The sequence below is a fragment of the Vipera berus genome (genome assembly GCF_964194415.1).
Source record: "Vipera berus genome assembly, chromosome: 2".
NCBI classification, from domain to species: Eukaryota; Metazoa; Chordata; class Lepidosauria; order Squamata; family Viperidae; genus Vipera; species Vipera berus.
In genome coordinates, this window is record NC_138203.1 from 183075688 (window position 1) to 183098835 (window position 23148).

The 23148-nt window shown below is 38.8% G+C and overlaps 1 protein-coding gene across 1 annotated transcript; it reads right to left on the reverse strand.

The window, feature by feature from the left end:
• Positions 1 to 1865: 1865 nt before the first annotated feature.
• On the reverse strand, positions 1866 to 18620 carry CCNJL (cyclin J like). Its single transcript, XM_081316379.1, has 6 exons — positions 18523 to 18620; positions 17774 to 17869; positions 10067 to 10277; positions 6194 to 6493; positions 4752 to 4911; positions 1866 to 2402 (listed from the first exon to the last, which is right to left on the reverse strand). Exons 2-6 carry the CDS (start codon positions 17849 to 17851, stop codon positions 1961 to 1963), a joined length of 1191 nt encoding a protein of 396 aa, XP_081172505.1. The 5' UTR covers positions 17852 to 17869; positions 18523 to 18620; the 3' UTR covers positions 1866 to 1960.
• Positions 18621 to 23148: the final 4528 nt, after the last annotated feature.

Consider the following 23148-nt stretch of genomic DNA (forward strand, 5'->3'; position numbering starts at 1 on the left):
GAGCTTCTCCGGTGGTTTTCACACCATTGGCTACTTTCTGCTTACATGCTATAGTTAAAAAGTTGTATATAAATGCATCAAAGGTAAAGCCCAGATACTCTTTTTGACAAAGATGTTTGTCAAACAAGGAAAGAAAATCTAAGAAGGAAAGAAAATCCATACAAAAACATTTCCCATTTTGTCTTGTTACATATGTTGTCATCAAAAGTGGGAAAAGCCCAGTCTGCAATATACTTTAGCAGAACTCATCACCAGACTTTTCAATGAAAAGGAAACATTCTTCTTCTACATTAAAAGCACCATTCCCTCTTCTTCAGTTAAAAAAATCTTCACTTTCTCTCTGAAAATTATAACTTAAAGCAAAATGAACAAATAACATTTTTACCACTGCACTCCCAACAACACAAACTCTAGATATTCGATAGAATAAAAGCATATTGCACATAGTGTTATCGCAATCCTGAGAAACATTCCATAAAAATACTGTCATTCAGTGACAAGAGCTCCACATCAAGTGGCAACTTCACACAGTAGTAGATGCCTTCAACATATTTTGAAATTGGAGCCACACAACTCTAGTACAAAAAAAAATCATACAAAATAGTTTAAGGCCATGATCCTGAAGTACATTTATATAGAAATATTGGGGCAATGGGGCAAGGCAAAACCTGGCAAAGTGTTGTCAAATTTGTATTTTCAGAAGAGAATCAGTGGTGGAAGCATGGTACTGTAGCCTACCCATTTCCATCAATTATTCTCTGCAAATGTTATCCCCTGCCCTCTTTTCAAAACTTACAGTACTTCCTAATTCTGGAGTTCAGCTAGAAAGAACCAAGTCAAGGTGCCAGAGAAGCATTTGCAGGAGATTAGCTTTCTTTATCACTGTGGTTCATTCCTTGCTTTAAATGCTAATATTCAAAGTGAATTGTTATTTACTTTGTCATGTTGATTTATATATTGTCTTGAAAATAGCTTGTATTGCAACTTACCAACCTATCCGCAATAGTCTTTTGTAGATTATTCCAGTTAGTATCTTTTTAGGAATGCAGGTTTTCAGTTATTTTATCACCTTCTATTAACCTTACATTCATTATTCTTGAACCTTTTAAGAGTTTCTTTTCCTCTTTTTAAGAGTCCTTCTATGTATATTTTTGCCTAATTTTCTAAGTCATATTGCAAATTCCTAACATCCTATAATAAAAGGCAGCAGTTCCCTCAAAAATTAAGGGATTTAACTATTTTTCTTTACAGTGGATCGCTTCAAGTAAACATTAATCCCTGATATAACTTGTAAACCATAGTTTCTCAACAAATGACTGTTTGTGACATAAGGCAGCAGCAGCATCTCAAATATCTAGAGGTACTTTCCAAAGGCAATTAAAAAGATACTATACACATGAAACTCAAATGGTGCTTAGGCTACTAAATGTATTCAAAGAAATTCTCTCCCTATTTTCATGCTTAACATATTGCTTTCCAGTTCTTCCAATAAGCAACAAGGAAGATTCTTCATAAAGTATTCTACCACAGAGAGAGATAGAGAGAGAGAGCGATCGATCAAGGTGAGCGCAACAAACACCAGCCTTTTTATCACCAACAGAATGTTCCAGGGCTAAAAACTGCAGTCATCCGCCATGTGTCACAGGGTAGTTACTTTACAGCAAAGGTTTGTCATATGGCAGAAGGTTCTCCAGGTCTTCCTCCCTAAATATGAAGCCTGGCAAATCTGGGACCGGTGAGGTATATATATATATTTTGCACTTTTCTCTTAAAAGTCTTGCCTCCTTACATACTGAGAAATCAAAATTCATTTGTGAGTTGGCTCTGCTTACTGTCCAACCATTTCTTCATTGAGATCCTGCTGATAGTGACAAGGGCATTCTGGCTTATGTGCTCCAACTTTTTTTTTCTTTCTGGCAAAACAGCCTGCCTCTCTCTGGCTCCCTTTTTCCATAAGCGCTCACCCATCGAAACAGCCTGCTGTGTGTGAGTGATGCCTGCTGAAGTAACTGCTGCCGTAGACCAACGAGAGGCAATGTCTGGATTCTGTCGAAATGGCTACTTGCATCGTGACTGGCCGTTGGACAGACACGGTCTGCACATTCTCCTGCAGGGCAGAATAAGTACTCAGCCTACCGTTCCCTGAACTGAGGCCACTAGATCGAGGAGCTTGCAAGGAATCTCGATAAGCGGAGCACAGATCCTGTATTGGAGAACAGAACTGCGACAGGACAGCGGAGGGTTGGGGCAGGGGATGGTACTGTGGCTGATGGAAGAGAATCTGAGTTGGCGTCTGGAGCGTTAGGCTCTCCATTATTTGCTGCTGCTGCTGTTGTTGCTGCAACAGGGTCATGCAATGCTTTTTCTGTGTGTCTTCTCTGGGATCCTTACTGTGAACTTTGCTAGGAGAAAATAAATCAAAAGCACAATCAAACCACGTTTGGAAAAGACACGTGAAATAAATTAACGCATGCTGTGCTAAGAAACAAGTATCAACTAGCACTGATGATGTTACCTAGTTTGGGTAATCAAACACCTGCAAGAAAAACAACTCAGCTCAGAGAGCACCAAGGATTCCTCATTTCAAATCTGAGCTGCAAATATTCCCCTTTATTGGCAAGTATGATTTATCAGATGTAACTCAGGGTGCCCCCGGTCAGAGAATGCCGCCTGGTGGCCCCCAGGGGGAGGTCCTTCTCTGTGGGTGCGCCGGAATTGTGGAACTGTTTGCCGGTTGAGCTCCGGACGGCGCCCGACCTGCGCTCCTTCCGACGCGATCTGAAGACCTACTTGTTCGCACAAGCCGGCCTGGCCTGATGGGTTTAGATTTTAATATTGTTTTAATGTATTTTAATTCATTGTTGTCAGTTTCTGGGCGCTTGTTTAATCTCTTTTAATGTTTGTACTCTTGTATTTTTATATGTCTGCCCTGTTCACTGCCCTGAGTCCTTCGGGAGAAGGGCGGTATACAAATAAAATTATTATTATTATCATTATTATTATCATTATTATTATTATTACTATTATTATTATTATTATTATTATTACTATTATTATTACTATTATTATTATTATTATTATTATTATTATTTAATTTATTTTATTTTAATCCCATTTATATCCCACCCTTCTCCGAAGACTCAGGGCGGCTTACAATTTAAAGCACAAATCAATGTGCTTAGCAATAGCCTTCATTCGATGTATATGCCTGCTTATTATTAGGGCTTTCGCCCCCCACCCCAAGCGGCATTATTACAAAGTCAGCTTAATTGCCCCCAACAATCGCTACAACATTTGTTAACAACATTGAACAAAAACATTTCCAGCTTCTCAAATTCTCTAGATAATAGAACTGGTTAAATCTTTTAAAACCTATTAATTTCTATATATATTTGTTATCAATAAATCAGTTTTAGATACAGGTAAGATATTAATAAACTACAGAATTAGAAATTCCTATATAACCTAAGACAATGGGAGAGTGTCTTAACTTCTATACCTAGTGTGTGAACCTTAAACTATGACTTATACAACAAAAAATAATTGGACTCCATTACATTTGTATTGAAAACTGTCTAGGAGAGCACTATATTTTTCCATTGCCCTGTTTTGTGAGAAAATAGGGGAGCACTTATGAATTTGACTGTACAATAAAAAACTAAATATTATCTTGAATTACACATCTAGTACATGGAATCTGACAACTGGACAACATGAATGGATTCTCTGTGCTTTATTACAACTAAAAGATTGACATTACATCATTGGAAAGATAAATGTATGGCCTCATTTACTCAATTGATTCAAGACCTAATTACATGTGCTACCTATGAGCAGATTGCCGATAGACATAGACTTTGTATGGATAAATATAATGAAATACGACACTCATTTATACATACAATGGATTAAAAAAGCATGATTGTCATATAATAAACATATGTATAATATAAATATTAGATAATTATGTATACAATTGTTATAACATATACTTTATATTTTATTTACTTATTTTAAGCACTTGTTACATATTTTTAATAATGTGTATCTTTGTGCTTTGTCCCTTTTGTTCTTTCTTGTTATAATTTTAAATGCAATAAAAAATTTATAAAAAAATATGAAACGGTTGCTGAATAAATGCACTTCCCCATAATAACCCATATGCTGCTGGGGAAAAAAAACCACAATTCCTGAAGATTTTATGGTTTCAGTAATTTTATAGCTGAATACCGTTTACATTCTCTTGTTTCAAGTTCAGCAAAGAGAAAACAATGAACTAGAGTTGATGGTGTGTTAAGAATTTATTTTAAAAGTTGCCCATCAATTTGCTGATGTGCTAAATATCTACGCAGGAATCTATTATATGAACACATAGTACCAGTATTATACTAGCCCACTGCAAAGGCTTAAGAGCAACTTGTAGGAACTACAGCATCCAAAAGAAAACGTCACTTGGTAAAACCTTGGATCAGGGCAACCACAGGGCCGCTTTCTAGAGACCGACATTTTATTTCCAAATGCAAGCGTAAGTCAGTGAAGAGGAGAAAAGGAGCAAATCCTTTTAACTAACTTGCACATATTTTCCTGGGCTTATACAACTACTGTTCGAGATCAGAAAAAGCCATAATTGCGTTGTAGCCCATAGATAGGGAACCCACTCCTGCCTACTTTAGATCCAAACATGGCATCTGTCTGGTCCATGACAGTGGACTGGTAGTCAGGAGAATGGCTTACTTCTCTCTGAAACTTACTCAAGCATGAGTTCAATGCAAGGAATAAGATGTTCCCAGGAATAACAGGTCAGCAGCTGAAGTTGGGTGGTCCACAAGGGAGACATCTCAAGGTAGAGGCGGCAGGCACCCACACAAGCAGCAGCAACAAGAGAAGGCCGAAAAGAAAGAAAAACATGATCTGGAGAGGGGGTGGGGGAAGGGGAAAGAGAGGAAACAAGCATATAAAACTGTTTATAAATGAATTCTCTTTGGGACAAAACTGATTAACACTGAGGCGTCGTGGCTGTTGGCAAGGAACATCATGGAAAGCTACTGAAGCCTCTCGGTGTGCCAGATAATAACTCATGATATGAAAAATGCTGTTAAATGGGCATTTAATTTACTGCTTCCTTTAGACCTCTAACACCGCAATCCCGAGCATGCTTACTTAAAAACTAAACCAAATTCTGATGCTGCCCAAACAGTGATGCTCCTAGAATGCCCTGCAAAGCCAGGGCTGCTCCAGGAATGTGTGATATTTTTTATTTATTTTATTTTTTATTTTAATTCCACTCCGGCTGAACGGAGGAAAGTTTAAAATGAGAAGGTCTGCCTGGGCTTCACCCTGAATTCAAATGTAATGGTGCCATGATCAGACCACTGGAAATTTTTTAATTTGTTTTTATGGAAGGTGAGTTGACAGCTTCTCCGTTTCCTTTTGCAATACTGGAAAATGCTGAAATTACTAATAATGTGTTAAATTTATACGCTGCCCAATGCCTAGCAATTCTGCCCCCTCGTTTCGCAGGACACTGACAATAAAGCGATGTGGGTAGCTGCACAGGAGAACGAATAGCTGACTTAAGAGAGTTGGGTCCTTTGAACACCACCAACAATATTCATTGTCAAGCAAGCATGCAGCAGAACACCCTGCCGATACTTTATAACAGAGAAATCACTATTAGATGCTTTATGTCCTTTAACGGCACAGGAAGAACTGAGAAAATGTGCTTTTAACTATCCTCAGTCTTGCATTACCCTCTAAGTTGAAATAAGTTGTGCTCCTAGAACTGAATCATGCATTGATGAGTTTTTCTAAAATGGTTAGAGGCGTAACACTGCCTCCTAGTGGCTTTTCCTTCCCATTCTCACACTCCGATTTAAATGTGCTGTTCAGCCTCATCAGGGTTTTCCAAAGTCAATACTGACCCTGAAGGCTCGATGAGACTATCCAAAGGGTTGTGGTTATTACCATTCATAATACCATTAGTCAAAGTAGTATGTTTTGAATTGTTTTCATATAATAACTGTTTGGGATCAATGAACTGTCTGAAACTTTATGAAGGGGTTGATGAGTTGAACAGCTTGGGTGATCCCTTCTGGTAACATTATGCCTTCTTTTGGTCCTTGAGATGATTAGGAAGCTACGCTGAGGCTTCCTACGCCTCAAATGTTGCTAACCCTAATCAAGATCCAATTACCTTGCAGCGAGGCTTCTAGGAACGAGTGAGAGTATTTCTCCATGATGGCTCTGAACTTGGTTACAGAGGTGATGGGCCAGCCTTTGTGGAGGTCACCCTCCCTGACAGAAGCAAAGAGGTAGTAGTCAATGAAGTGTGCTGGCGTTGGCAGACACAGATTCCAATTGAAGCTCTCCAGGAGCAACAGTTCCATCTTCAGTAGGTCTTTTTTCGTAAGCATTAGATTAAGGCTGCACATGTAAGCAAAGTTGTTCAGCAGTTGTAGTTTGGGCACTTTATCCTCCTTCTCTTCAAATTTGCCTAACGTAAGGAAAGATTAACCCAATGAGATTGATTCAAGGCCCACATCCATCTTATACCATCATACTACACGTTTAAATCTTCTGTAGATTCATTAGTCCTCATGCAGTGGTGGGATTCAGCTGGTTTGCACCACTTCGGTAGAACTGGTAGCTAATTTTTGTTGTTGTTGTTGTTGCAAAGGCCCAAAATGGACTTCTGGAAGCGGCATCCACCCAGAGAACCAGCTGTTCACATATTTGAATCCCACAACTATCTTCATGAATACAAGAGACAAAGATTTTTTTTTCTGCTATGAAAACAAAACCACAGTGCCATTATGTCTGAATTTGTGGAATTATAAGACGGATCATGGGTAACTCTGAAAAATGAAAGGAAAGAAAGAGAAGGAACCGACATTTGGTGGGTGTGTGTGTGTGTGTGTTTGCAGCATGATTTTTTTATGCTAAATATGTAACAAATGTAAAGGCTTAATGATGTAGCATTCTTACTTAGTTGTGCAGGAATTTGGAAATATTTACTCTAAAATATTGCAACAGTAATAATTACTGCACAAATTTAAGCCTTTCTTTTTTTGAAACATTGAATTTAAAAATAAATATACTGCAAGGTTTGCCTCATAATTCCCAAACTTTGCATTCTATAAAAATCAAAGAAACCAAACATAAAAATGTGGGGTGGAGAGGGAGAAAATTTAACAATAAGCATCTGTATCCATCCTCAAGAGGGCTATGGGGGAAAAAGAGGATATAGTTAAAAACCCTCCAAGCCTTTTAATCCTGTTTAAAAGTAAGGAGGTATGTGCATAAACTATTACTTGCTAATAACCCCTTAATTTTTCTTGTTCACCATGGAGTCAAAACCATACGCTGCTGTAGTTATCCCAAATTAAAAGTATGTTTGCTTACTTCCCACCTGATTAGCATTTTGTATGTGAAAAAAATCCACATTTTTGCGTAAAGATATGCTGAGTAGCTAAGATAGTACCCCAAAATAAATTGATTTAAGGTAACCAAGCATTTACCAAATTTCCATTCTATCAATCAATTACAATAAAGACCAAGATAAGCTAATTTTTGACCAATTTATAATTCAGAACTGAAGCTGATGGCTAGCATAAAAATGGAGGATTTTTTTTAATATTGCCTTAAACTACACCTTATCTATAGGATTGGCCACATAACCAATTAGTCTAGGACAGGGGTGTCAAACTGCCGGCCCATAGGCCGGATGTCTCACACGGAAACTGTGCCCAACCCAGCTCCGGCAAGGGGAAAAAAGTCACGATACGTCGTGACACGTCATGTGATGTGGCGAGTTTGACACCCCTAGTCTAGGACAACAGACTGAAATCTGTTTCATCAAGAGGTTTTAAAAAGCCAGGATAATTTAATATTATATAGTACATAACTTTATATATTCAATATTATAAATACTACATAAATTAATACTATATAAATTATTTACAATCTGGTGTATTGGCTCCAAATGCATTAAGCAATACTTCTGTTTCTTATTCTATTGATATCTAATAGATATCAATCTCAACCTCAGTGTTTTTAGGGTATGGCTTCAACTCCCAGAATTTTCCAGTCAGCATTCCTCATGGCTGGAGAATTTTGGGAACTGAAGTCCATACCTCTTAAAATTGCCGAGGCTAAGAAACATTTATATACAATGCTTTAAAATTTATCAAGTATGATCCAGATCTTCCAGTTGTGCCTTTCTGTGGTGGGGTCAACCAAAAGCACTACGTCCAGGTTTCAGAATTAGCTAACAAGCTAATAATACAGATGAAATATCCCATTTTCCCTCTCATACTCAGAACAGCGGGCAAAAGCTGAAGACTTTTGTCTGAACGTCCATTGTACACCAAAGCTTGTACATTCCTGACAAGCCAGAATTCTGGTTTCTCAAGAAATGAGTCTCACCAGAGGATTACTGATATTGTACAAGCATGAATATCAAAAACTCTGATCCTATATTAATTAAAATTATAAAAGTGTTTTCCTTCTTTCTTGTTTAAGTTTCATGCATTTGCAATCAGCATTTTTCTAGCTTGTGGAGTAAAAATCAACGTGTACAAAATGTTCTGTGGGAGCAGAGTACAAAGGGCAGACAATAGATACTAGAAGACACATTGATCCCTTCGCCTGCCTTTGTTGTTTTTATTAGCTGTTGCTTATCTCCTCCCTTTCAGATTGGTCTTTTGGAATCTAACTGCACCAATAACCATAGGCGACACCCTCCTTAAAAAGCCTGCTCAAAATGGTTTTGTGTGCATTTAATTTTGTTTAGTACCATGACAACTTTCCAACCAGGAATTAACAACCTAAAAAAGTCTGTTACAACCTTGAAATACATCTGTTTAGACAATCCCGTTAAACTGTCTGCCCTACCTCTAAAGACTTATGAGGATATGTTACAGAGTTAGACAAGCCATGGAGAAGCAGGTGGTGGCTGAACTACAATTCCCAGCAGCACCAGATAGAATGGTCAATGGTTAAAGGGTCTGGGAGATGTTCCGCCACAAATACAAGGCTAGCTTAGCTTCTACTTTTGGTCTTCCAATATCAGAGCAAAGTACCAGGTAAAAACAATGTTCATGTCATTATTATAATGAGCGGCTGCCACCAAGAAGAGGGGGCCAGATTGTTCACCAAAGCACCAGAGGGAAGGATGAGAAACAATGGTTGGAAACTGATCAAAGAGAGAAGCAACCTGGAATTAAGGAGAAACTTCCTGACAGTGAGGACAATTAACCGGTGGAACAGCTTGCCTCCAGAAATCGTGGGTGCTCCATTACTGGAGATTTTAAAGAAGGGGCTAGACAGTCATTTGTCTGAGATGGTATAGGTCCTCCAGCTTGAGCAGGGGGCTGGACTAGAAGACCTCCAAGGTCCCTTCCATCTCTATTCTATTCTATAATATCTAAAGGTCATCACACCAAATAGACAACATTCTTTAGCATAGTTCTGGTTATGCTGGACTGTACAGGCAATCCTTGACATGCCACAATTGAGCCCAAAATTTCTATTGCTAAGCAAGACAGCTGAGTTTTGCCCCGTTTCACCTCTCTTGCAACAGTTAAGTGAATCACCACAATTGTCAGTAACACGTTTGTTAAATGAATCTGGATCCCTGTTGACTCTGCTTGTTAGAAGATTGCAAAAGGGGATCACATGACTGCAGGACACTGCAACCATCATAAATACGTGCCAGTTGCCAAGCTTTGATCATATGATTGTGGGAATTTGCAACAGTCGTAAGTATGAAAAATGGTCTTAAGGACACTTTTTCAGTGCTATTGTAACTTTGAACAGTCACTAAACGGATGGTTAGTCAAGCGCTACCTACAATTTTAACAATTATTTCTGTGCAACAAGAAGTTGAAGACATCACTAAGAAATTCAAGCCCAAAGATTACTGAAATACAGTCTTTAAGAGAACCATCTCTTGATGCATTATACTGCACAAATTACATTGGCTTTCTCTGTGCATTTACTAGACAAAAAGCCCTCCCCACCCAAATCGTATTACGTGATTTCTGTATCATTAGGAAAAGTGACTTACTTGCAAGGAGAAGACATGCAATTGAAACGACATATAACTGCTTCACAGTAACATCATAGCGATCCATAAAAAGGTCCAGCAAGTAGACAGCAAGGTGCCGAGCTGTGGGACAAAGTTGGCAATGGCTGCTGAGGACAGTAAGGAGGTGAGCAAAGTAGCACCGTCTTTCGATTTGTGGAGAATGGGCCTTGTAGACCGGCAGTTTCAGCTCCTATGGCAACACAAACAGAAGGAGGAAGAAAAGAGGTATTCAAGCGAATATCCATTTCAGTAAAGAGAATATCCAGATCAGCATTGTACCGCTTGTTCTGGCAAGCAGATAACAACCAAAGGAATACAAAATGGTCCCATCCACCATCTTGTCCGGAAAATTAGGTACTGAAAAGTAATTAAATTTATACAAATTGTTTATATTCTACGAAATAAGAAACTTGTGTTTGTAGAGAGATCTTTAAAACAACAACAGCTATTATGCTGTACATTAGGCTAAATACTTAATCATACTTCTGGCAAAGCAGCATTATTTACAAAATCTTATGTTAACGGTGGCGTCTGATAATCCTGACCTATGAAAACCAGGCTTTGGACTAGTTTTTTTCAACTGAGGTTCTACGAGAGATCAGGACAGACAAAACAAATAAATATTGTTTTTGAGTGTAGCTCATAAACGTGGGAATTTTCAAATAACGCAACTAGGTGGCTGGGCCTGCTACTTTGCTATTGTTGTAAAGGTCATAAAAGTGGTAGGAATTAATTGTATTGTGAGGTTTTTATATTTTTATGCAGGTGTCCCTTAAGACCTGAAAACTATTTCATGGGTTCCTCAAAGATTTTTTTTTAAAAAAAAAAGCTGAGGAAGACTGCTACCAACTAAGGAGATCTTCCTGACCTTGCTACTACAAAATCTTCACAAAAGAATACTCTTCTGTATATTTGAAGAAGGGGGTGAAGGGAAGGCAAAGGTGATGCAGAATTTACTTAAAACTAGCAACATCCTAGGTAGTGCTTTTTATTCTGGTTAGTTAAATGATGCATAAGAATTTATCTAACCAACTGAATATAAGAATAATGGATGTTGCTTGTTTTAAGTGAATTCCGCATCACCTTTGTAGAAAGAACTCAAGCTGAAGCAAAGTCAGAATAGAAAGCAGCTTTATGTTATCAGTACTCTTGGCAATGCAACGTCTACTTTTAAACTGAGGTCCATTTGCTTCAATAATTCAATGTCTGAGCGCAAAAGAATGAAGTAGATGCAATTAACTTGTCTACACTTTTCAAGCAGGAGCAAAAGGCTGGAAGCTGTCTGTGAAGGTATGTGGTTTAATCTCCCTCTGAAGATAAGCTTGATGAAAATTTTCTCCAACCTTTCCAATTAACAGGAGAGGGAAAGGTTTATTCATCCAAACCACAAATAAATCAGTTTCTAGAAGCAGTGCGTGAAGTGATGGCCAGTTTGTGCTGGAAGAAGTAGCTGGGCTCAAGCAGCTAATTTTGCCAAGGAAGAATGCAGCCCAAAGCCACACCATTAGCATTCTGATCAGAGAAGAGAGCTGGATGAAGCTTCCCAACTTTCATTCAAGGTTTGTGGGAGGCCGGGACAACATAACAAGAGCATAGGACTCCTGATAGCTCTTCAGCGACACTGCCATCAAAATGGAACAAAACAATCTAATGCCTTCGAGAAATTCTATATATTAGTTCAGTTTTGCACAAAATGTTATTGATACTAAGTCCTGAAATCTAAAATCCAGGTCCAGATATGTTCTGTTCACTTTAAAAAAAAATGGGCTAAAATGGTGAAGTTGCCATGCTTGTAATGACTTGATAAAACCTCTTAAAGAAAAGGATCACAAGTAAATATTTATATCATGATAAAGATCTGATTTCCCCAGGTAAATATAAGCCAGCTATCTACTGGGATGTACCAGATGCATTTACAAACAGGACAATTAGATGTTCCCATAAGTCTGTTCAAGAAGCAAAACCGAATCAACACATTCTTTTCAGAGACAAGAGTATTTTGCAGTTTCTGACTTGACTGGAAAATAAAACTACACACAAATCCATAGAAAATTACATCATCGCCATATTTAGCAGGCAGGTATTCTATAATGCCTGCTCTATACTTCAAAAGCCACTTTTATATATCATCAAGGGAGCAGAACTTTAATAAGAATGATAATGAAGTTCATTGCTTTGATCTTTTGAAATGCCAGCCATAAGGATGTGATACACAGTGCTACCAGACAGAGAAGAGACTTCAATTTATTTATTTTTTTTTTAAAAATAGCACTAACACAAGAATACTAGTACAATTTAATTACTGACTGGTTTAGCATATATCACAGTTGGAAAGCTGGAAACAACCTTGGTGATTATCTAATCAACTCCAGTGTTCAGTGCAGGATCCACTGGAGCACCTGTGACAGATGATCATGCAGCCTATCTGAACACCTCAAGGGAAAGAGAACTCACAACTTTATTTGGCAGCCTGTTCCACTGAGAGCTTGTACAGTTCAAAGTTCCTCCTAATGTCTAGCTTGAACCTGATTTCTCTAATTTTAATAAACTACATTGCAGTTTTAATCCTGACTTTTTCAACAACAGAGGATACATCTACTAAGGATACATTCAACTAAGTGACAGCTTTTGGGTCTCTGTTATTCCTTCTCTAACATTACTCCTTGGGTATCAACTTTTTACCTTTTGCTCCATTTTGTCCCTGATGTTTTTAAATTGCAGGGTGCAGGACACACCACTCCACATGAACTCTGCTCAGGCACCATAAACATGGAAAAATCAATTCTCACAATATGCTTTCTAGGCTCCAGTTAATGTACCCTACAACACCACTTTTATTTGCAGCACATTATTGGTTCATGTTTAATTACTTTTCACAGGTATTACTGCCAAGTCAGATCTCCATCATCCTATATGTGTGTCTTTTTCCTACCCAGTTTAGAATATGATATTTCTCCCTGTTAAATTCCATCGGTTTCATTTTTGCACACACTTCAAGCTTGTCTAGTGTTTCTGGAATTTCCTCTCATTCAACTAAAATATCAGCCACACCTCGCAGTTTTGTGCCAGCTGCAAATTTTATAAATGTCCATCAATTCCCCATACAATTGATTGATAAAAATGCTATATGACATAGACACCAGCACAGAGCCATGGGCACTCCCCTGGATATTTTCTTCTAAGGCGGAAGAACAACTATTAAGGACTATTTTGGATGCTGTCACTTCACATCCAAATAAAGATGTACTGATTTAAGAGGCTTATATGGTCACAGTAGTGATAGGAATATACATAAAAACAATAAAAACCGACACCCTCCCAAATAACTCCCAGAATCTCAAAACAATACTGCCCCACATGCTAACATTCATAAATATTGAGCTCCATCCTCAGCCTATATTAATGCCAGGGTTTACTGTTAAGGTCTTCTGGAAAGCTAAAAGACTGGGGACCTACTGTAGGAGGCAGCACGACAGAACCCTGGGCGCAGTGTGAAAAGAGGGATCAGCCTAAAATCCTTATGTAGCTACAAGCAAACTGGGTCCAATTCTCCTTGAGTGCTGTCGACTTTTATCTAACTCTAACCTTTAACTGAGAAAATTCCTGTGCGTAGGCTTTTAGCAATAAATCAGCTTAATTGAACCTTCAATGTAGACCTGGTCCTTCACAGCCAGATCAGGGTACCTCTAATTTTTAATCCTATATTAGAGAGAGTAGGCATTATATAAATCAAAAACTGTTCTTGATTGCTGAAACTATATTAACTGGAAGGTGTATGGTTAATATCCGACAGTAAGACACCATGTGTATAGTTAAACACTGAAAGGAAAATGTTTCATTAGATATAAAAATTAGAAGGGAAAAAACAGCATTGAAACTGTCAGAGCTGCAATATGTTTGAATCTAAGCAAACAGGTAACGCCTATAACCACCCTATAGAAATTTCTATCCAACAGGCTGCTTCTGTCTAGGTAATATTAATTTTTCTAACTAGATCAGATCTCCCCTCTCACTAGACATAACTGGGAAGAGCAATCACAACACTAATCCTTTCAAACTCTTATCAGTGTTAACGACTGTCTTTCAGGCTTTGTGAAAAAACAGTTTTATCTTTCACCAATCAGGCACTGAAAAGCCAAGGAGAACCTTTGGGGGGTGGGGAGGGAGTAAGAAAACTGTTTCTTCTACCTGGCACTCTCCAGGGGTGTCAGATTTCCAACTCCACAGAGCAGAGGTACACAACCAGTTTTACACTGCAATTTCTACTTGGCTTTGATGTGATGTACCAGACCCTGCATTTTGAATGCTGGAGCCAGTTTTTTAAAAAAATGGTCTCAGTTTATATTAAAATAAGAATAAAAATACAGTTGAAGTTACTTTCTATGAATAATATTCTTCTATCTCATGAGAAATTACAATTTGGGTCAGCCTGTCGGGAGGAAACAAAGCTCTGGGGCCATTCTATAGTTTGTATATCTCTTATCCTAGGAAATTATGAAAACTGGAGAGCTCTGACACTAAGTATAAGCCACCCTCACAACCACAAGTATCTGAAGCATATCCAAAAGGGTGTGGGACAGAAAAATGCAAATGGGTCTTTGCAGCAGTATTAGTGTGGTGGAATTCTTTAGTATCTTCAGATACGGAGCTATAGTAAATAATAGAATTTCAGTCTCTGATCTACCCAAGTTCACCAACTCATGATATTTTTTTTGCAAGCACATGGAAAGAATTAGGAAAACTCTCCTATTGCAAGATCCTCATCATTAGCTGTTAATTTATTGTGGTCTATAGCCAATAAGGAAAAAAGAAATTTCAAGAATGAAATGGTCCTTTGAAAATAATCTGGTAGAAGTAGGGGAGAAAATTAAATAGCCTGCTCAAAGAGATAGACAACATTAGCATATACCAAAGTAAATATTTAGAGAAATAAGACCTCCTAAGAGATTCTAAGCTTTGACTGTTTCTAATTGCAAGTCACATTCATTATGTTACTGAATGATGGAAATTATGAAAGAAATAACATAGAGATATGTTCTTTCATCTGTTCAAAGCAGATGAAATTCATGTTTACTTTTTTGCATTTTTCTCTTTGAAGAAGCTAGCATATACAATGGAATATCCAAACCAAAAGACGTTGAAAAATGTGCAACCTATGGCCATGCGTGCTTTCAAAAGCACACCTGTCATACAATTTGCTCATCTTAATTGTAAAACATAAACCAGTTTCTCTTTTTCATGCAGTGTGCTGAAATACACAGCTAGATTAAAAAAAGCCAAAATGTCCTTTTCTCATGAAATATTGGCAGTAAAAGATTATCCCAACTAGTAGGCCATTTGACATAATGCTGAATATTCCTGAAATACAAATTTCCATAGCAAAGGCATAATAGTGCAGAAAATAGTTAAAACCACTAGATAACTATCCAGAGGTAAAAGGCATATCTGCTATGCAGTATTAGGAACTATTCTCAGGAAACTGAAAACAGCTAATGTTACAACTTAATGCCAAATATACACCCTAAGAAAATCTAACCAAATCCCATAAAGTTTGAGCCTAAAAATGAGCTTTAGATTGGTTTAGCGTTTTAAACCAGAGGGCCCCAACCTTTTGAGCACCAGGGACCAGTTCCGTGGAGACAGGTTTTTCTGTGGATTGGAGGGGGTGTGGTTTCATGTACTGCCTGCATCCCATGGATGGGGCTTGGCTTGTTTGCACGGACCGGTTTCTGGCATGCCTCAGCCTGGTGCCGGTCCAAGGACCAAGGGTTGGGGACGCCTGTTTTAAACCCTCAGTTTTAATGCAACAGGGAGCTACATATATTAATATTAATTCACTATTTGATTTCATTAAAGATTTCCATAAAGAGCTGAAAAAGGATAACTAACATTTTTAGCCCATAGGAAGTTATTTTTGCATTAGAGTTAAAAAAAAAAAGCATTTCCATCTCAGAGAGTATATTGCAAAATAAAACTGTCTGAATTATTAAATAATTATCTGTTCCTGTAGATACACTTTGCTTTTAGAAGGGAAGAAAAAAAATCTAGTTGGGGCTACCAGATATGGACTACATAATCTGGACATGCAGCATGGAAGTAAATAAAAATATAATGGCATCCAATAAAGATGCGGCAACTTTATTTCTTGCTTACCAAGTTCCTTGTTTAGCAACTGTTCTAAATTACAATGGTGTAAAAAAACAACCCAGATGTTACCAATCCTCACATTTACAACTGCCACAGAGATTGCCATTCAGGCACTTTGCACCTGGTGTGCATTTGCAATAGTTACACCATTTGCATTCGTCATAATTAGCTCCTGAAAGTGGAGTTAATGGAGAACACAGAGGTAAACTCACAAGTCTTGCTCACTTGATGTCTCACTTAATGACAAGTGTGAATCACTTAATGACAATGAGAAGTGATAGGCCTGTCACAGTCACACAATTTTCTGCTTAGCAACCAAGTTGTTGATTCCAATTATGGCCATTAAGAGAGGACTAAATGTATCATTTTCTCATGGAAAGCAATTCATTCCACATTTACTCAGAAGAAAATGTAAATGTACTTAAAGAAGAGCCTTTATCCATACATCCCACAGTTGAGGAACATAAGATGGGTGGCCTTGTTAAATAAATAAAACTCCAGATGCACACTTATCACACTATTTGAAATAACTACTGTATAGTAGCAACTTCAAGGTGCAAGGATGTCATAGTAATGGCAGTTATTTAACTGCTGTGGAGTTTTGCCAAAGGAAGAAACAGAGTTTTGCAGAGCCACATTTACTGCAATGATCATTGAGTGCCTGCTTTAGAAGAAAGAACCCTGAACAATTGATTTCCAAAGATTTTTATGGAAATTGAGGGATACAAGACAGGAAACCCTGGGGATCTGGTTGGCCCAGTTTGGGGAAGTTGTGCAGGTCTCTGCACTGTCCTTGGAGTTAGTTCTATTGTTAGGCAAATAGTCTTTCAGGAGGCAGGTAGGAGGGTCAATTTGCGTATGATGGGATTAGGCAAAAGAAAAGAACTGGGTTTGACCTTGGACATATCCAAAAGAGGGAGGGGGGAAGGAGGAGGAGGAGAACAGCCTCCATTTTATCAGGTTTATTTTTTTTTCCATTACATAACTTGCTTTACACCTTATTTTTACCACCAAATTTGTGGTTCAGCTATATCCATAGCAGATCCAGCCAGCAGGATTGCAGCTGAGGAATGTGTAGATGTAAGGAAGGTGTCCTTGATAGAAATATGCAAGGCCTGATACCAGTGTGATGCGGGGAAGGGGAAGACAACGTAAATCCACAACAGACAAATGGACTTGCAAAGTTTTTTATTATTATAACCAATCATCTTCTCTTTCCCTGTTCCCCCCAGCCTCTTCCTTGCCTCTTGCAATTCTGTTAAGGTCATCTACCTTACTACATTAAGTACATCTGTTTAAGAACAATTTATTATCTATTTGTTCCAATGTAAAGTAGATGACAGGCATGTTTGACTCAGTAAATTCAAATCTGAAAACTTAAGTTTAATTTCAGTCATTTTTTAAAAATACCAGTTGCATGCATTTTATTTGGAAGTTACTTTGGAAGGGCAACTAAACAGCAGATTGTACCTGTTTTGAATTGTAGTAACAGCAACAGTAAAGGATAGAGGAAAAAAGGGAAGCAGCTGTCTGTCTAACCTTCAGTCTCAGTGTCTGGTGAACGTCTGCTGCAAGGTCTCCTTTCCACCATGGCTCTTCCATCCTTAGGCTTCTCATCCAAGGAAAAGCTAGCACCTGCAAGGTCAGGGAGAAATCAAAGTAAATTAACAAAGGAAGTATGGGCACATTTAAGCTTCATCCACTGTTTTTACACAATCCCATGTACTCCTTTGTAAAAAGGAGCCTTAAAAGGTGCAGTTTAGCCAAATACAGTTGATGGCTGCAAATTTAGCTAATTCCTCTCCCCCCCCCCAAAAAAAAAATATATTCAGTCCATTAAACTTCTCTACATTTCAGATTTGAATCTGTGCAAAAGGGTTCAAGCAATCTTGGCCGACATCAAGTCATCTTCTCAACAAGTTACCTGTCGCTCTGTTTTTGCTCAAAACAAGAGCGAATAGATTTTGATTGGAATACAAGTCATTATCGATTTCCGACTCACGCCCACCTTCCCTTTGGTGGGAGATGGCATCAACTGCCCGGCGGCCCGGCTTTTTTTTTTTTTTGCAACAAAACCCGAGATCCTCCGATACCGACTACAAAAGGGCGAATTTCAGATCTAACTCGCTTTTTCCACATCCGATTCGAGGCTGTCGAGGACCAGGATAGCATTTCCCCGGGCTGATCTCCCTCCCTCTCTTTTGAAGTGCAAGTGGCATAGAAACTTCTCAAAACTCCGCGGACTGAAACTTCTGACAAGCTGCCCACAAAACCCGCGTTACCGTTACCTTGGCCGATCGCCCGCAAAGCGGCAGCCTTTGTCCTTTCCTGAACCCGACGACTTCCTTGCGAGACAAATCCTGCACCCCGAGAAAGGGAAGGGAGAATCAAGCTTGCATCCTTGTCCGCCCCCCTTTGCTAATCGCAGCAGGGAAGGTCAGCAGTTGGCTGCATGTCCCTGGGTTGCAAGGCGGAGGGAAAGAGGATGTCTCCCCGCCCCCCAGACCACCTCGCGCCCCAAATCTCGGCTCCGACTCGAAGAAACGACCTAATTCACTGGGGAGGTTACATACACACCGGCTTTCTACATTACGCACGCGCACACCTTCCTTCCACTGGGCCTCTGGGCGTTGTAGTCCTTTCCCGCTTCCTCTGCCTACACTCCCACCCCCACCACCCCCTTTTTATTGCTGGGCTTCGGGCGAGCGCTGGATTGGCTCGTGCTCTGCGCGCCAGAGGGGCTCATTTGTTCCCGGCTGCCTGTTTTCTTATGTGCCTCGAAGCCGCCTGGGCGGTTCTGTTGTTGTACCTTAGCCCATTGTTGGCGCCATTCTCCATTTCTAAGGGATTTAGATAAAGCCTTATCAAAACGCTGGGTCCTGCCCGATTGAGCGTGAATAAGGACAATGGCTTCCTGCCCTGCTCAGCTGCTATTCATTGAGTATTTGAGAGGATAATGGAATTATCGCTCCTAACTACAGGGGATGCTTGCTCAGTTTCGTTATCCCCATCCTAAGTTTTGCCCTTTGCTTTGATCTACTCTGCTTTGACATCGCGTTGCACAGCATTGCATTTGACGCCCCTTTGACTTAACAGGTATTACAGCACTCTTCATATGGATACCATATGCACGTTTACTGAAAAAACAAGAAGAAGGCTTTATGTTATGGGAATCGATCTGGCCAATTAACATGAGTTATTGTGTAAGCAACTGGAGCAAAGTGCTCCTAAAAATTCCAGAATATGGACAAGCTTGTGGAAACTTCAATCAATTTAGCCTGAAAAAAAAAATAGCAGCTGTTCCCAAAGTGCTTTATTGGTCCTTTCCTCATTGGCTCAGCCAATCTCAATGTATACATGGTTGTACTTTGACAATAAAGGTTCATTCATTCATTAATTGTGAGCAGCAAATCACTACTATTTTTCTTTAGAGAGTATTTGGAAATCACCTGAGAGATGCAGTGCTGTGTTGTTGGTTTGATGCTGCATTGTGACAGAATTTTGCTTTTAAGGACAGAAATCGGAGGTGACTGAATTATTAGGCAATTGTGCTCAGCATGAAGATAAATGTATTTAGAAAAGCTCAGCCTATTGAACTCTTGCTAATTGCTGAAGCCGGTGGCATCCAGTGCTTAGGGAGAATAAAAGCAGTCTACAGCATATCTCACTGTTAATTTTGTTTGGTTCCAGACAGTGGCCTCAGCATGTCACGCTTGGAAATTCCTAGGTTGTAGGGTAGACCAAACAGTAGTGTGCGTGTGTGTGGGGAAATCTGACAAAATACTTCCATACTTTTGTCAAAGAATTTTGTGAACAAGTCAAACTCAACTCAAGAGAAAAGTCACCTTTTAAACAAATCTTAAGTTTGACTTCACACTGTATCTTAGGAATTATAGTTTGATGAGGAATCAGAATAGAGGTGAAAGGGATCTTTGAGCTCATCTAGTACAAACACCACCACCCCAAGTAGGAGACCCAGATTGTTAACTTGCTAACAGAGGTCTTTTATCCACACTCCCTAGAGAGTGATAATTATAAAATGTTACCTGATATTAAATGTAGAGAACACAGAGATGATCTTGGAGAAACTGCTTGGCATCCATTTAGAAAACATTATTTCAGTATAGGACAATTAGAAACAAACTCAAACTAGTTCTGCCTTAACTGTCTTGAGTTAAGAAGGAGGAGGATAGAGAAAACACAGGCTTTCAGGATTCTGTTACTATAGCTAATATCAATAAAATAGAGTTCCAGTTATTCTTGTGGAGTCTGTTTTTTGACTTGGTCTCCCTTGAAGGGCTGACAAAAACATGCTTAACATCTGAGCATTTTGCAATATTGAGGGCTCAGATGCACAGTGATACTCAATATGGCCATTTGGGAAGGGGTGCCTTCAAGTCAATTTTGACTCCTGGTGACTGGTTTTCTTGGCAAGGTTTTTGGGGAATGCTCTTGTCTACTTCCTAGAGTGGAGAGAAAGTGACTAGCCCAAAGTCACCCAGCAGGCTTTGTGCTTAAAGGTGGGATTTGAACTCTAGTCTCTCAGTTTCTATAGCCTGGTGCCTTAACTAAACTAGTTTTCAATGTGACCGACAGCAAATACTTAGATATTGAATCTCAGCCTAATGCTAATGCAGTAAATTAGTTCAGACTTAAGGCTGGTGTCCTATTGCAGATAGCCAACTTGGAATGTGCAAGGGAGGAGCAGTACTTACTGATATTGATGTTTATAAGTTCGATTGAGAAGAGTAGTTATGCTTCATACTCCTGGAGGGTTTTTCTCACTGTTCAGTGCTATTTCTACTATCCTTAAAGTTGCAACAAACTAAACTGACATGACCCTGGCTGTTGTTGATTTCTAACCTACCTATTGCCTCTCTTCTCAGTCATTGTCCAGTCACTTGACTTCCCTACAGGACAATGATTGCAAAAGCCTAACAATTTTATCCACCCTGGATGATACTGAAATAAAGGAGATAATGCTTCTTTGAAGGATGTTAAGTTGCCCCTCTTATGGTCTAGGGACAAGAATGGTAAAATAGCTAGCCAGATAGCCAGATGGATGGATAGATGGATGGATGGATAGGAGAGGTCCTTGGTGCTCTCTGAGCTTGCTTGTTTTCTTGCAGACATTTCATTAACCTAACTAGGTAACATCATCAGTGCTACTAAGGAGTGCTGCTTGCTGTCAGTTTATATTCTGGTGTCTTGCTCTGTCAGTGTGGGTGGGGGTGGTCTTAGGGATTGTTTGGTTGGGCTGTTTACTAATGGCTCTTTAACAGTTTCTTGACTGAGGTATTGCTTTACTTGATTGTTGGTCTGAAGGTGACCTTGGAGTTAATCTATGCTGATCTGAGTGCTGGTTACTGGTGGGGAGGTGCTGGATTCTTTATCTAAAGACTTTAGATTTATGTATCTGTTGTCCTTTGGCAAAATCTTGTTTGTTTGCCAATCATTGGGCAGATGAAAGGATAAAATTGATAGGTTATTGCTGAGAAATACAGGCAGTCCTGGATTTGCAACCATTCATTTAGCAACCATTCAAAGTTACAACAATAGTATAAGAAATGACTTATGACTGGTCTTCACTCATTACTATCACAGCATCCCCAGTCACACGATCAAAATTTGAGCACGTGGCATGTACTTTAAACAGTTTCAGCGTTCCGGGGATCAAATGATTGCCATTTGCAACCTTTCCAGAGGGCTTCCAAAAAGCAAAGTCAATGGGGGAATCTGGATTCCCATAACAACTGCAATGATTCACTTAACTATGGCAAAAAATGTCACAAAATCAGGCACAACTTACTTAACAACTGCTTGTCATAAGTCAAGGACTATCTATAGGAAGGTCAATGAGAGAGATTTAGGAAGACTGACGCAAATGGAAAATATCCCATTTAGTTAGGAATGCTGACTTGTTTATAGAAGGTGAGATAACTTTGTTATTGGGAAATTATGTATGGGGTGACTATTTCATGAATTATGTTTTGGATCAGACATTCTAATTTAGCCCCACAACTATCAGCCTCATACATTCTAAGGCAGGATAGAGGAATAAAACATACAGCAAGTTTGAACTACAACACTAATGAACAGCATTCTTTCCTACTTTTGCCCATCAGTGAATTTTTTTATCATACTTAAGAACATAATATTTAAAACTAAAGAAAATAATGTCAGTTATGAACCAAATAACAACATATGTACATTTACTTTTGAGCTATTCATGAGGTATTCCCAAATAACATTTTCAATTTTTGCAAGAACATCAAATACTTTCACACAGCTAGAACAATGTATTACCTCATTTTCTTTTGCATAAAATGGATAGCTAAATGTTAATATATGTTTCTTTTCTTTCTACAATCATAGTACTTATATATACAGATGAAAATGAGATATAATATCATGAAAGCCTTGAACACATCTTTGAATAGTACAAAGAATGCAGACCTGAAATTGAGTTAACTGAGGAAGAACCAATGTTCTTTTAATATATTCTCAAACTCTCAGAAATAATGAGATCTAGAACAGACTTTCTCAACATGTGCCCATCAGATGTGTTGGACCCACATCTCTCATTGTCTGCAGCCAATTTGGCACACTGATTGAGGAAAATCAGAGTGTAGTCCTGGAGGATATTAGATGGGAGAAAGTTATACATTCTAGTCTTACACTTCAGGGTTTTTTTGTCCAATAGCACTGGCTGGGAAAAATCCAAGTATGTATATTGTACAGCAAAATGTGTAGATAACAAAATATGCAGGAATAAAAATACCTATAAGGCAGTTGATTCATGTTAAGCTTACAGTATAGCCATACCTATTAGTTTCTTCATATCTAAACACAGAGTTCATGAAGGTATCAGAGAAAACAACAACACCCTACTATTTTTTTTCATTTTGTCATTA